The 16,383-nt window shown below is 35.8% G+C and overlaps 1 protein-coding gene across 1 annotated transcript in view; it reads right to left on the reverse strand.

Moving 5' to 3' along the window:
* Positions 1–14,494, reverse strand: part of Adgre3 (adhesion G protein-coupled receptor E3) — a 115,373-nt gene extending 100,879 nt beyond the window's left edge. Inside the window, exons 1-2 of the mRNA XM_028766601.1 lie at positions 14,386–14,494; positions 8,980–9,069 (exon numbers count right to left, since the gene is read on the reverse strand). Coding sequence (XP_028622434.1) covers positions 8,980–9,010 — 31 coding nt within the window. The 5' untranslated portion in view covers positions 9,011–9,069; positions 14,386–14,494. The remainder of the gene's footprint in view (positions 1–8,979; positions 9,070–14,385) is intronic.
* Positions 14,495–16,383: the final 1,889 nt, after the last annotated feature.

The following is a 16,383-nucleotide window of genomic DNA, read 5'->3' on the forward strand; positions in this document are numbered from 1 at the left end:
AAAAAAAAAAAAAAAGATAAAGGTTTTTCTGTTTACTGGCTCAAGGAAACTTTGTTTTGGGAAAAAAGGTTTTATCTGTGTGTTTTCAGAAGAGATGATTAAGATATTTCTACCTCCCAGAATTATGTGGATTAGACATGATAGAGACAGGCTGCCAGAAGACTAGATTCCAGAATTCAAACAAAAATTATCTTGATACTAAAATTTTGTTTTGAGAATTGTATATTGAAGAATACACAGCCTTGGTGTATCTACTCATCAAGCAAGCTGTGCTGACCTGCTCCAACCTCTGATGTCCTGGAATTTCAGCTGGATGCAGTGAAGACACAGACATCAGAGGCTTGTCAATTTATCCTTCCTGCCTGCCCATCTTCTAATATCTCAACACCCAAATTCAGCTTGAAGAAGTTGAATGAAGATGAAGAATCAGCATCCCAATTCCCTGGGCTTGGGGACTAAAGGGATCAATATTAGACTGTCTTCTAAGGAAAAGTAATGGTTTTATTAGAACATGGAGGAATAGCTAGAATTGATTATATAGCCTTAACTTATTGGTAGAAATCTGCATAATTGTTATTAAGCTGAAGTTATAATTTCTTTAATGATACAAATTTTATTTTGATTTCAAATTCAAGGGTTTCATTGGTGCATTTTCTTCTATTAACTCAAAATTGGTGAGTACAAGGCTTAGACCCAGTCCTTCTTTAATTTTTTTTGAACTGATCTGAAATGGTTAGCCTGTGAGTTAAGAGTCTATAGCAAATTAATGGCTCTGAGTTTATTGTTAGGGTGTTTTCTATATTTTAATTAGAAATAGCTGAGAGGAGTTAATGGACAATAGTCCAGATTGCCTTACATAGATAGTTGGTTTTCAAAAACATCAGAAGTCCACAGAACTGATATTACTAACATTTTTGTATTTATGTTCATTTTGATTAGAGGCTGGTCTGCTCCTGACAGCTTCCCTGTATTGGATTCTAAGAAGAAATTGAGCATCTTTGGAGTTACTCAAGTTGTGGTGAGACAGCCACTAGGCAAAAATTGGCTCTTTCCATCTACAGACAAATTTCTGTCCATAAAAGAACACACTGATTATATCTGCAAAGACAGAGTAATCAGCCCTTAATAATTCTGCATTACTAGGTGTGTCAAATGATCCTGGGCCAGAAGGCTGAAGATCAGATGCTCCAACGTTTTCAAGTATAGGAACTGTCCAGGTGTTCAGTGGTCTCTATAAATTGGCTAAGATTTAGAAGCTATGCTTTGTGCTTACCATAATTTCAGTTAATTCAGTCATTCTGGATTTCTGACGGGGTTGAAGACTTACAATCTCATAGCCAACCCAGGCTATTTACTTTGAGAGAACAGATTTGAGAGGATGGTTTTCAGGTGACATTGATTCTAAAGCCAGGAAAAAAGCCAGGTTCAGAATTAAGTCTTTTAGTTATAGAGATGACAGAGGGTCTTTGTAGTTGCCAAAATTGATGGACTGGGTATTAGGTCTTTCTTGTACCTTACTTATACAAATTGGTATAGTTGTGCTCTAATTGTATTTTGAGAGAAAGTTTTTTTTAATTTTATTTTAATAGGAAAGTGATATGTAGAAGGAGCTAAGTTGGGAGGAGTAAGGAGAGGAAGAGGAAAAGCAAGAGAATAAGCAAGGTGAGGAAGAGACAGAGAGATGTGGGAGGCCCATGGCTGACCTCTCATGTACCAGGAGCAGTTCTGGGTAATATCTTATATATAGGTTAGTTAATTGAGAAAGATCTATAATTATGTGGCCATATTGTTATTGAGCATTATCAAATATATCAATTCCCTGATTAATATTTAAGCATTAGAACCTCATTTCCTACTGGGCCTGTGTGGATGGCAGGATGGTCTGGTAAAAGCCCTGCCTTGTGGAGACAGCATGAAAGATTGGCAGAGCCATCTCCATGCTGGCGTCTTGTGGGTCACAGGGCTGGTGCTTCTGACCGCATGAGCCAGTGGGCTGACCTGAGCAGTGCTGCCACAGTTTCTGGCCATAGGCCTTGTCTAGTCAGGAAGATGGTGGCTCATTAATAACAAGCCAGATTGGGATCCACTAATTTAAAATATTGCCACAACACTAGGACTCTTGCTTTTTGATGATATAGCCAAAACCATACAATGGAAAATTTAAAGCATCTTCAACAAATGGTGCTAGTTTAATTATACCTGTAGAAGAATGTAAATAAACTCATATTTATCAACCTTCACAAATATCAAATCAAAGCCTATAAAACCATCAACTAAAACAAAACATACTAAATTAAATAAAAGATAATTTGGGAAATAGCTTTGAATTCTTTGGTTCAGGAGGCATCTTGATGAACAGAACACCAATGGCTCAGCCACCATGTCAATAATTAATAAATAGGACCTCATTAAGCTAAGATTCTGTAAAGGAAAGAACAGCATGAAAAGGACAAAATGACAGCCTACAGGCTAGGACAAATCTTTACCAATACTACACCCAATGGATGGCTGTTATTCATAATATATGAGAAACCCAAAAAATTATAAACCAGCAAACAAAACAACCTAATTAAAAATGAGGTACACATCTAAATAGGGTCTTTTAATACAGGAATATCTAATGGCCAAGAAGCAAATAAAAATATTAAGATCTTTCCTTATCACTGAGTCTTCTGGGACATGTCAAGCTACACTAGCATGTCCTAGCCCCTCTGGACATCAGTTCTCTCCCTAACACTCTGCACATCTTTATCAAGCTTTCAGAGACTGAACCATATATTCCTACAACAATCATCCTTGTTCAGTGAGTACTCTGGTGCAATCTAAGCTGCCCTGAGCACCCTGCTATCCCTGCTGTTCCTCTGTTCTCCCACCTCCTTTCTTCCCACCTTCATCAGACCTGTGGATCTAGAATGATACAGTAAGCTTTGCTTCCTAAACCCACCTTCCTGTAAGCTTAATATTCTGGGATATGCCAAGCTGCCATAAGCAGACTGATATCTACTCTGGGCCTTGATTCCACCCACACATAACTCTCCACCAGCCTTTATTGTACCTGCCGAGACTGAATCATACTGGTGAACTGTTCTTCCACCACCCAACTTTGGTGCTTGTTGAGTCCTCTGAGATACTTCAAGCTGCACTGAGTAGTTTCCTATCTTTGCTGTTCTGTCATTTTCCCCCACTTCTCTGCCTACCTTCATCAGACCTGCTAAGCCTGAACCATACAGATAAATTTCCCTTCCTCTTTGCAGTAGATATTTAAAATGGTGGCACTCAATCTGCTTGTTTTACAGGGCCACCATGTTTTAATCTAGGCTGGGATTGTGGCCAAGAGCTTATTATCACTGCTGCTTGGCTCAGGCTGCTGGCTCAGACTGCCGGCTCAGGCAGCCAGAGACACTGGACCTGCCACCCACAAGACAGGTGGCCCTCCATTCTTCTGACACCTCTCCACATACCTTTATCAGACCTGTGGATTAAGAATCACACAGGCAAGCTTCCTTTGTTCCACCCATATTCCCTGATAACTGAGGCTACTGGTACATGGCAAGAAACAATTAGCAATCTAGGAGTAAAGGTGACTCTCTCTATTCCTGCTACCTCTCTGCCCATCATCATTGCATGTGCATCTCATGAACCATAACCATATGGTCTGCTGATCAAGAACCATACAGTTGAAAGATACCCATCAAATGCAAACCACTCCAGGATCATCTACGTTAACTCCCCTCACAATAACTATTGCAATAGGAACAGTCAAGAACCAAAGCCATACAGATGACTAAAGGCCCTGAAAATAAATCAACAAAATCCAGGGAAATATGGCACCTTCAAAGCACAGTTATGCTATTATACCAATACTTGGATAGTCTGACAAAACTGAAGCAAAAGAAAATTACCTTAAATCTAATTTTAAAAAGATGACAGAACACTTTAAAGAAGTAACAAATTCCTCAATTAAATGCAGAAAAATACAATCAAACTGGTGGAGATCTTCAAAGTGGTAACAAAGAATTGCCTTACCCCTGATTCCATGAGGCTGCTCCTCCAACCACCTGCCCACTACTGCTCCACTGCCCTAGCATTGCTCTATGCTGGGGCATCAAGCCTTCATAGGACCAAGGACCTCCCCTCCCTTTGATAACAGACAAGGCCATTCTCTGCTATAATACAGCTGGAGCTATGGGTCCTTCCTGTATATTTTTGGTTGATAGTTTAGTCCCTGGGAGCACTAGGCAGTCTGTTGGGTTGATATTGTTGTTCTTCCTATGAGAGAGGAAACTGGGAGGGGGGATAACATTTGAAATTTAAATAAACATAGTAACCAATAAAAATTAAAACAAAAGAAATATAGGAAAATAAAACTAAACAGGTGAAACAAATAAAACTGTGCAATACCTAAAAGCAGAGATAGAAGCAATAAAGAAACACAAAGTGAGGAAACCCTGGATACAGAAAACCTAGGAAAGAGAACAAGAACAACAGATGAAACTATCACCAGTAGAATACAAGAAACTGAAGAGAGAATTACAGGGATAGACTATAAAATAGAAGAAATAGATTCATCAGTCAAACAAAATGTTAAATCTATAAAGGTACTCACAGGAAACATTCAGGAAATCTGAGATACTATAAAAAACCAACCTAACTCAAGAATAATAGTAGAAACCAAGCTCCACAGACCAGAAAATATTTTTAACAAAATCATAGAAGAAAACTTTCCAAACTTAATGAAAGAAATGTCTATTAACATATAAGAAGCTTATAGAACCCCAAGTAGAATGTACCAGAAAAGAAAACCCTCCTGCCATAGAATAATCAAAACACAAAATCTACAGAACAAAATAGAATACTAAAAGCAGCAAAATGAAAAAGTCTAGGTAACATATAAAGGCAGACCTTTCAGAATTAAGCTGATCTCAATGTAGACTCTTAAAGCTCAATATCTTGTAACCTCTAAAATACCAGGGATGCCAACCTAGACTACTGTATCCAGCAAAACTTTCAATCACTATAGATGGAGATAATAAGATATTTTAAGACACATTCAAATAAAAACAATATCTACCTAACAATTCAGACCTACAGAAAATACTAGAAGAAAAACTTCAACCTAAGGAGGATAACTACATGCTAGAGAATACAGGAAATAAGTGTTTCCACATAGGCAAAAACAAGGAAAGAAAATAAATGTGCACACACACAACCACACACACAAACACACACACACACACACACACACACACTCCACCCCTCCACACACAGTAGATGTTGTTAATGTGTAGGATTTGATAAGCGAGTTAAGCGTTAGCATTGTTTCTTAAACAGGCAGGTGGACTTGTTTTTAGGATATACATCAAAATAACAGAAATTAACAAAAACTGATCACTAATATCTCTCAAAATCAGTGGACTCAATTTTCCAATAAAAAGACATAGTCTAGAAGAATGGATGTGAACATTGCATCCAGATCAGGATACATCATTCTTCTCCATATAAAAAACACACCTCAGAAATAAAGGTAGACATTACTTCAGAAAAAAATGCTGGAAAAAGTTTTTCCAAGACAATGGACCCAAGATACAAGCTAGAATAACCATCTAATAGAATGGACTTTCAACCAAAATAAATTAAAAGAGATAGAGAAAAACATTTCATACTTATCAAAGGAAAAATCTATCAAGATGATATCTCATTTCTGATATCCCATTTCTCATTATATATCCCAAACACAGTGGCACCCACTTTTGTATAAGAAACATTGGTAAAACTTAAATTAAACACTGAACCCCACACCTTACTAGTAGAAAATTTCAACAACCCACTTTCACCAACTGACAGGCCATCTAGACAAAAACTAAACAGAGAAAATTGAAACTAATAAACATTTTTTAATCAAATGGGCCTAACAGACATATAGAATATTTCACCCAACAGAAAACCTACTCAGCACCTCATGATACTCTACCATGCCATAAAGGAACTTGTTCTACTATGTTCACTGTAGCTTCATGTGTAATAGCTAGAAGCAGGAATGAACCCAAATGTCTCTCAACTGAATGATGGATAAAGAAACTATGGTACATTTATATCTGAGCACTATGCAGCTATTAAAATAATAGCACTGGGCTCCATCTCTCAAAACCATTGCAGTACATTGAGTTGGATATGTACTGAGCAACTCTGCCTTGCATAAGAAAATGAACTAAACATGGCCAAAAAATATCCTGAGAACCCAAGAGGTAAAATGTTCTCATATGTACTCTTCATGCAAACCCACTGGGAAGACCACAAGAAGAAGCACCTGGATGCTTCAGTTAACTCCTCTGCATTCTCCAAGAAGTGCTCAGAAAGGTGTAAGATAATGTCTGCTAAAGAAATTCTGAAACTTGACAACATCACAAAGGCCGAGAAGATTCATTATAAAAGAGAAATGAACACCAACATCACCCCTCAAATGGGACATCAAAAAGTGTGAAGAACTAAATGCACCCAAGAAGCTCCTTTGGCATTCTTCTTGTTCTATTCTGAGTACCACCCAAAAATAAAAGGTGAACATCCTGGTTTATCCATTGGTGATGTTTCAACTAAGCTGTGGGAAATGTGAAACAATGTTTCTATGAAGAACACTTCACCTGATGCAGATGATAACCATCCCTATGCGAAGAAAGCTACCAAGGTGAAGGAAAAGTATGAAAAGGATATTGCTGGCTACAGAGCTAAAGGAAAACAAGATACAGTGAAAAGGGGGTGATCAAGGATGAACATAAGAAGAAAAGGAAGGAAAGGAAGATGAAGAGGATGAAAAGGATGAGGAAGACATGGAAGAAGATGAAGAGGCAGAGGAAAAGTGGAAGATGATATATGGTTAACACACTACTGAATGTGTCTTTAGATAGCCTTATCCTTGTGGTATTTTAAATAGCCACCGTTCTTGCATGGTACTACCTTAGGATTGTAAACTGGAATGAAAATTTAAATCAGGTTCTTGTTGGTGCACAGCACAAGTTGGTTATATATGAGGACAGTAAGGTTTTCGCCCTCTTCACTTGTCTCTGATGCAGCTTATATAAAAATAATTGTTTTGTTCAGTGAATTTTACCTGTAATTGCAAAAAAGCAGCTGTTTTGGTAGCACTGTGAATATTTCTAACAAAATATATTTTTAATTATGAAAAAATAAGAGGATTATGAAATTTGCAGGCAAATGTATAGACCTAGAAAATATTATTCTGTATGAGGTAACCCAGATGCCAAAAACATGCATGTTTTGTACTTATAAGTGAATATTAGCTTTAAAGTACAAGATAACCATACTACAATTGAGAGAGCAAAGGAAGCTAAGTATCAATGAGAAAACAATGAAAAAATGCTTGAATCTTATTCTGAGGGGAGAAACCTAAATATTATGTCTGAAATGGTTGGAGACAAGGAATTGGCTGAGAGAGTATATGCAGAAGGAAAACAGGAGTAGTGGTCAGGTGTGGGAAGAGGGGAAGATGAAGCTGGGAGAAATACAAAAAAAAATTGTTGGGGGTCATCTCCAGCTCAATCTGGAGACTTCAGATTCAGAAAAGCTTCTCAGAGGCTATGGAGATAACCCTACCTAAGACTCCTAGCACTGGGGCATATGATACCATAAGAGAACATATCATATAGTCAGGATACAAAGTGGGACACAAACCTACCCACAAAATCTTTGAACCATAATTTGTCCTTACTACAATACGTACCAGAATCAAGATGGAACAGAGATTGAGTGATAGACAAACTAATCTCTGGCAGAAATTGTGATCCACCCATTGGAACAGAGCCAATCCCTGAAGTAATTAATGGTACTCTGCAGTGTAGACAGGACCTTAGCATAACTGTCTTTGAGAGCATTTATCTTACAGCTGAGGAAAAAAGATGCAGAGATCCACAGCAACAAAACAAGTAAGAGTTTGAGGAATCTTGTTGAAGAGTGTGGGAAAGATTGAAGGAATCAGAGGTGTCAAAGAAACCAAAAGAAGATCTACAGAGTAAACTAACTAATGGGGTGCCAATGGGGTCTCATAGAGATTGAGTAACCAACCAGAAAGCAACCCTCAGATGGACCTAGAACCCCTACATATATGTAGTAGACATGTAAGTTAGTCTTCCTGTGAATTCCTTAAAAGTTTGAGCAGGGCCTGTCTCTGACTCTGTTGCCTGCTTTTGTATACTTTCTCCCTAGCCGAGCTGCTTTGTCTGGCCTCAGTAGAAGAGGGTGCATTTATTTCTGCTGCAACAGAAATGCCAGGACAAGTTGGTATTATTGGAGAGCCTACTGTTCTATTAGAATTAAAGGAAGAAGAAATTGGAGAGGGGAACATGAGAGTGGAAATTGGAGGAGAGGAATTAGGCAGCTATGATTAAGATATAAATTGAATAAATTAATTAGTGAAAAATATAACAATAACATCTGTGATCTCTTCTGTCACCGTGTACAAGACAAAAACATTGTAAGTCCATCAATGAGAGAGAACAAAGGGTCCAAAGTTAGTAGAAAAGGAAGTAAATACATTAAAAAAACCTTATGATGTGCAATTTATCATGTTTCTTTATTTTTATCTCAATTTTTATGTCAGGCTCAAGATCTGTTTGTATAATTTATTAGTTTAACATTAAAGTTTCTTTCATTATTGTTGTTGCCTTTTATTTTATTCAGAAAGTTTTATGGTTTTATATTTTCACATATATCTATGAACTCATGTGACAACTTTGCTGTGTAAAATGTAAGTTTTTGATGAAATTTTGGTTTGCTTTTGTTCACTGTAGGTTTCTATTTTGTCTGGTACCTGTAGGTACTGCACAAAGAATCACAATCCAAGAAAAGATCTATAGATATTTAATAGCACAGTCAAATGACACTTTTTCTGTATAATATCACAACTTTAGGTAATAAATGCTACAATAACAAAGACCCTGAAAGATGAGAGAGCCCTTTTCCACTTACCTGGGGCATGCATTAGACATCTGCTTCCCATATCTCCAGTTGCCACAATCAACGTTCTGAGAATTTCTTCAATAGGACTGTTGAGAGTTCCTGAAAGGAAGGAACCAATAAAAAAAAAAAGCTATTGGTGGTCAGTAAAATGGAAATACAGATAAATATTGCACAAAACTCATTGACATTTGCCTGTTTCCACCAATAACTGCATATGATAATCTATCTCAAAGGAAATACTTAACAAAGGTGACCAGAGTAACCTTGACTGGAGCATGCATGCTTACTTCTCAATAGACAACCAGGAATTGATATTCAGTGGAGCTTAATTCTGCTGACAGTTTAAATGCAACTCATACATAGGCAACCCCACAGCAAGACTGTCACTGTTACTTTTCAAATGTCCCATAACAATCACATTCATTTTGTGCTGGACATCATATTCACATATAAAAGTGCATTGTTAAATAATGTGAAACAAAGAGCACTTATTGATTCACAAGAGCATTGTTTTCTATGATTTCACTTGGCTACTTTTTGTAGGTACCTGGGAGTAGGCAATATATTATAATTATTTCTAGTCACTATATCATGGCAAAATCTTCTTGTTTAGTGTCTGAAATGTCTGAAAGTTAAACTCTTTAAAGACCATTCCATTTCTGTAATTATTGTACCTCAGGATTCACAGTCAATATTCTATTTTTAGTCTGGAATTTCACAATTTCTTTTTTTCCAAAATATGTACAATCTGAAACTGAGGATATGGCACTCTGGCAAAGGCTACTTTCTGGGCAAGTATAAAGATCTGAATTGGAATTCTTAACACCTATGCAAAAATATGGAGACAGCTATATATGTGTGTAATCCCAATAATAGAAATTATTTTAAAAATGCAACTTTCTGAGCAGTCATGCTAGACTAAATGTTAAGTTATAGTTTGTCTAGGGATCCTGTCATAAAAGAATAAAGTGGAGAGTGAGAAGACACTTAACACCCTCTCTGACTTCTGCTCCTACATGCATGAGCATACACCATTATGCACTCAAAAGCATGACACACACACACACACACACACACACACACACAAAGTGAAAAAGGAAACAGAAGAAAATAGGAAGCAACAGATCTCATAAGATCTCCAAATACACAACTCTTCTCAGTAGTTAAGGAGCTGTTAAGAATTTATAGCTGCTGGATGAAGGAGAGTCACTTTTACTCAGAAATGTGGCCACTGCTAGATTGTCTATACTTCACTGGATGGCTTTATATTCATGGACATTAGGTATAGCAAACTTTGGATTATAACAGAAGAAGTAGATATAAAGTTGGAAAGGTAGGACATGGATGAGGTTATTGGAAGGTGAATGTGATCAAAATCTATTGCATGTACAAGTAGCAAATTCTGAAAGAATAACTACAAAAATTAAAAAGTATAACTTCTCTAAAATGAGCTAGAAATTCTTAAATTTATTTTGCATTCATAGGGTAATTCACTAAGATTAATCATATGGTGATTTATTTGAGAATTCTAAAGAATTTCTTGATATAAAGAATGTGCTATATGTCTATGATTAAAATCGAACCTTGTACTTTTTGTGATACTATATTTATGACATTACTATAATTTGCTATGGATAGCTGGGCAGTATGTTTTTTAAAGCAATCAGTAACAAAGAGTAAACAAAACTGTACAGGAATTTGTCACTTTTGAAGGTAGCTTGGCACTGGATCAGGGAAAGACATTGTATTAATGTCTTTATACACATGCATTTTTGAATTCTTACAGAATAAAAAAGAACATGATAGTTAGAGGTGAGATGAAAAATTCATGCTGATAAGGCAATAATAGCCAATTTAATACCAAGGGGCAGAAAGTTGCATGCTAATAGGTATATGAAGTAGGGATGATGATCAGAAAGTATGATTATGGTATGCAAATCAGAAACTTTTAATGGATTAAAAATGTTTTGAGTGTTTTGACAGAAACTAAGCTGGGGAAAATCAAATTTCAAATAAATGTTCTATTAAAATTAAAATAAGTAAGATAAATTATGTATCAATATTTATAATGCACAGCATGACCTGGATACTAGAAGTAATCAGGCTTCTCAATTCTTAATGGCATAGAGAATTAGTTTTCTTATATGATTTGGGTGGTACAGGCTAGGGGATGAAGGGAAGTCACACATTACAAGACTTGGCCAAAGTGGCAGAATTTATTAGGTACTAGATAAAAGTTAATTTGTAATTCAAGATTACTTTATGTCTTGGTATTAGCATGTGGCTAGATTTAGAGCCAACTTACTAGAAGATCAGTAACATAACTGAAACATTTTTATATGCATTTAAAACATATTTAAGTAATAACATTTAACACATGCACATGCACAATTACATCTGTTACATGCATATGTATGCATGCATATTTGCATTATATATGGACACAAAGCCAATCATTTATAGACAATCATGCAAATCTGTCAAATACAGAGCAATACATATTACTGAGACTGATAGAGGCGCTTATGTTTTATTCTGACACAGGAGCAGTTATTAGTCACTGTAAAATCTATTAATTTTTGTTAAATGATAGCAGAATGGTACTCTGTCTAGATTTTGTTTGTTCTTCATAATTAACATTAGCTTACTGTTGCCTGGGAGTAAACATTATAGATATTTGACAGAGCTTTATTCCATGTCTTCAAAGATTCTCTTTGTTAGCAAATAGTTAAGATGTCCTTTCCTTGACACTACGACTCTAGTGATGCTACATTAGTTCATGGAACCTATACCACCAGGGACAAAAATATGTTCCAGTTTTGACTGTTTAAGAGCTTGAAGCACCTTTGGCAAGTATTACATTTGGAGACCATCAACCTTTCATGTTTTTGCTGTCCATTTGGTGTGAGTGTGTTTATTAAGAAAAGAGGAAGAGAACTCAAAATAATAAAACAGAGAACAGAAATAAACTAGAAAATAGTTCAGACATAAACAGAAATTGATAAAAGGCGCTAAATGGCAGAGACCTCCATGGGGAAATCTTCTTTTGGGTGAAGCTTCTGCTGGCCATTTCTACCACAAACATCTTCTTCTTTTTTTGGGGGGGGGTTCGAGACAGGGTTTCTCTATGTAGTTCTGGCTGTCCTGGAACTCACTCAGTAGACCAGGCTGGCCTCGAACTCAGAAATCCACCTGCCTCTGCCTCCCAAGTGCTGGGATTAAAGGCGTGCGCCACCATCGCCCGGCCAAACATCTTCATATAATAAGGAAATGACAAGCTGAGACTTTTGGCTTGAAATTTGCCTGGAATGCCTCACCTCCTAATCAAATTCAAATTTCTCTGCTCTCGAGAACATATTACTGTTACTCTTGGGCTACTTTTTCTTCTCATTGCCCTCTATTGACAGGAAAGAGATTCTTCCCTGGACAAGAGGTCTTAGAGAATAATCTAAGCAAACATGATTGCATCTAAAGTCAGAAGGGTGTGGCAAGGCCACTTACATATTGAAGTTCTTATTGACCACAAGATAAGTTAATAATAAAGTATTTATTATAGTCAATGCCACATAAGCCTTTATGAGCAACAGAAAACGTGGAAATATTTGGCCATAGTTATAGTGAGAAAGTCCTCTTGTATTCAACCATAATAGGTGTGATTGATTTAAGAACAACTTTGCATTTGTATCAAAGTCTAAGTATTGGCACAGATATTGTCACACATTTTCCTCTGACCATGAAACTAGGCTCTTGAAGTCACTTTCTTAACCTGACTGGTGACATTCGGGATAATCTCCTGGTACTAAAAAATGATATGCAATAAAAGACTTATCTTAACTGGCTATACACAAGGTTTCATATGTAAATGTATGTTCAATTATGTGTATTAATGTGTATATAGGTAAACACATGTGAAAATATTGGCAAATTAACTTAGTGTTTCAATTGTTGCATGCCACAGACTATAGGATTTGAGCTACATAACAAAACTTCACACCTACTTTTGTTGTTTAATCATTGTTAGAATTGCAAGAAGAAACAATGGACAGAAATAGCAACGAACAGAGGAATTAGCAATGCAGAAGCAACCACTGAGAAAAATGAAAGGAAAAAGAGTATCACAGGCAGGAAGCAGAGGCAACATAGATGATAAAATTTATGAAGAGATCAAGATTAGTTGCAGCAGTTCATAGCCACTAGATGAGTTTCAGAGACTTGTCAAACCCTGAGACTATGATTTGGAGAGCTGCAAACAAAACTCCTGTTAAGCTTCTCAGAAAGTCTTCATAAGACCAAAGAACCAGCAGGTTGTGTATGACTCAGAGATTCTATTATTTCTTCTTGTTATAAATCATTAAGGATGAAAGATGAGGATTTGCTATTAGTGTTGTTAATTGTTAAAACCTCTATTGGTTGTTAAAGTTCACAACAGTAATTCAACATGATTGTCTATATGATGTTATACTTCCCTGTGTTTTCAATCCCTGGATCAACATAGTAATTGCTCTTTTGACCTGGCATTGCAAATTTTTTACCATGAGTCCAACCTGTAGGATCAAAGTGTTCCAATGCTACAGGCTACCAGTACTAGCAGAGTTTCTTTTTATCTATTTGTGACTTGTATATAGGGTAGAGCAAAACATTCCATGTCAGATGTTTGGTAACACAGGTGAGTCTATTTTCATAAAATATTTCTGGAAATTACCTTCTAAACTTACAGTATCAACTGCTTTCTCAAATTTGTGGCTGGGAATCTGCAATAACTAAAATGTCAACGTCACCAGTTGTTTTACATTTTAAACAAAATTTAAGTATTTTATGTGAAAAAATCCAATTTTAAACTAAAATAATGTAATCATGAATGAGTTACTGTAGTAAGGATTTGCATTATTTGCATCATCACTATAAAACTGAGAAAAGAAATGCCTAAAGAAAAATGACAGTAGATGTCAGCAACCTAATGTAAAATGTTCTGTGCATATCATCATCAACAACATTGTCCTTTGTAAATCTGTGAAATAATAAAATGTGAAAACATTACTAGGGATCTATACAGCAATGAATCTCACCAGTGTATAAGTGGAAATACAAAATGAAAATATTCCCAATGTTCATAATTTAATGTAATAAATAAAACAATACTTCACAAATATATTAAAGTCACTTAGGAAATTTTTGAATTAATAAAAGAGTAAAAATAAAAATAGATTACACTACACAAATTCATCACCCAAGCACTATATAAAATGAATTTGCAAGGAACTAATGCCTACACAGAACCATTTAAGGGATAAAGTGGTTGATAAAGAGGGTTTCCTTGCAGAATTCCCATTCCAAAGGGTTTTACTGACACAAAAATCATGAGTGACATTTTTTCCCTATTTTCTATGGCCAATTGTTAATATAAAAGCTACTCACTTCAGAGATGATGAATTTTTGCTTCTCACTGAGTCTGGAACATTCTCAGCAACAATGAAAGAGGAAGTGCATCACTACTTATCTTGTTGTTTCTTTCTCAAGGAATTTTGTGGTCACATGAGAAAACTGAACTTTTGGTATAGCAGTTTGCTTAACTCTATTTAGTTCTCTTTTCACTAGTGTAAAGAAGATCATGCAGTATCTAGGGTGTATTATGTTGAAGAGCCTAAGAAAACAACTTTTTAAATGGTGGTAGTCTATAGGTAGCATGATGTAAACTCCTAAGTTTACAAGTTCAACTTTGAAGTGGAATCTTTAGTTGAATTTTTGATTCTGTATGCACCTCACACTTTTTTAAAACTTTAGACTTACTAATAGGTTTCACATATGCTCAGTGAGTGAAGTTCAACTAAGCCCCAACTCCAACTCCCAATTAATTCTTACAGTAAATATAGTCAATACATTACCTAGGAATATAGAGGGGAAATACTATTGTAGAAGGTGTTGATCTCTAAGCTTAATGTGTTGGTGATTATAAGTAAATGTTTTACAGTGAAATCTAAAGAGAGCGGGATAAAAATTAACATGTATTTGTCTCAGTGCATTCTCTGTGGAAGAGTTAACAATCCACCACTTTTTGAAAATTCTCACATATGTCTAATTATTCTTGAAAAATACAAGAGCCACAGACAAGACAGTCATATGGATCTATTCTACCAGAAAAAAAATTGACTTGTCTTTAAAATGGTGTCCTGACATCTTGTTTTGTTTATGTGAGAAGACTCTTGTTAAAGTCCACTATACTCCAGAAAATATTTCTTTTTCTGGCAAACCAAAATCCACATCTTGTAATTTGACTCTAGTTCTGGGCAGAAATAAAAAAAAATAGCATTATTCGTCTTCAAACTGACTTTTTCATTTCCTGTTCTCCATTTAGTTTAGTAAGTGAAAAAGTCCAATGGTATTGGCATGACACTCAAGATGGCTCCTTACCCTTAAATTCTGAACCTCCTTCCAGAAATTTGAATAGGATAAAGAGCATCAATCCATTCTTCCAAATGTCTATTTAACTCCTCTTATATATTCAACATATTAGTAAGATTTTTTGCTAAATGATCAACAAAAGTAGCTGTTTTAGCTTCTTGTTTCACAGCAATTGCAGAAGCACTGGTGCTAGCAATTAATGCAATTAAAGCTGTTATATGAGCAATAATAAAGCCTACTATCCTCTTATTTCTGCCTAAAGTCTGCCTCATTTCTTCTGGTACTTGCAAGATATTTTTAGAATACCAAGTTTTTGTTATACTCAGGGCACTAAAACAAAAGCTGGCTGGTAGACATCCATAACTGACATGCTGGATTTGAAAACACAAACACAATTAGAAGGTATACAATGAATGTAACTTACATTAAATACTGTAGAAGAAACAAAAGTATTTTTAACTTGACAATTAAAAGAGCCTTAATACATGTGCCAACACCTGTTTGAAATCCAGATCCTGCCTCAACTTTATCTCTTGCTAATATAACATCAATGAGAACTACAGCTAATTTCCATATATGTCTCTGAAAATGTCCAGAACCAGATTTTCAAATGAAGACTGTTATTTCCAATATTGAATTGATTTCTAGACCAGTCCATGATTGAGTCTGAATATCTGGTCACATTTAATAACAATACAAGAGGCATTATAACTTTTCTTTTTGATTCTCTGTTCCACAAAATCTAAGAACTTGAGGCAAATCAGCTTATCCCATCAGGGGTATAGGTAAGCAATAGTGGGTCAGGAACTTATGAGTGTCATACCAAATACCATTGGATTCATGTTAGTTCTAAATTACATTGATAATCATTATAATTAGGAAGAAGTTTAATGACACTTGCAATGTATTTGGCATAGTTCTAACACCTCTCTGGAAGTTTTAAGGATACATAGGGAGCTTATAAATTTCAAGAATGCTGCTCTGCTGAGTATTGATGTGGTAGATACTACAGAT

The sequence above is a fragment of the Grammomys surdaster genome, unplaced genomic scaffold (assembly GCF_004785775.1).
Source record: "Grammomys surdaster isolate TR1022 unplaced genomic scaffold, NIH_TR_1.0 169, whole genome shotgun sequence".
In the NCBI taxonomy this organism is placed as follows: Eukaryota; Metazoa; Chordata; class Mammalia; order Rodentia; family Muridae; genus Grammomys; species Grammomys surdaster.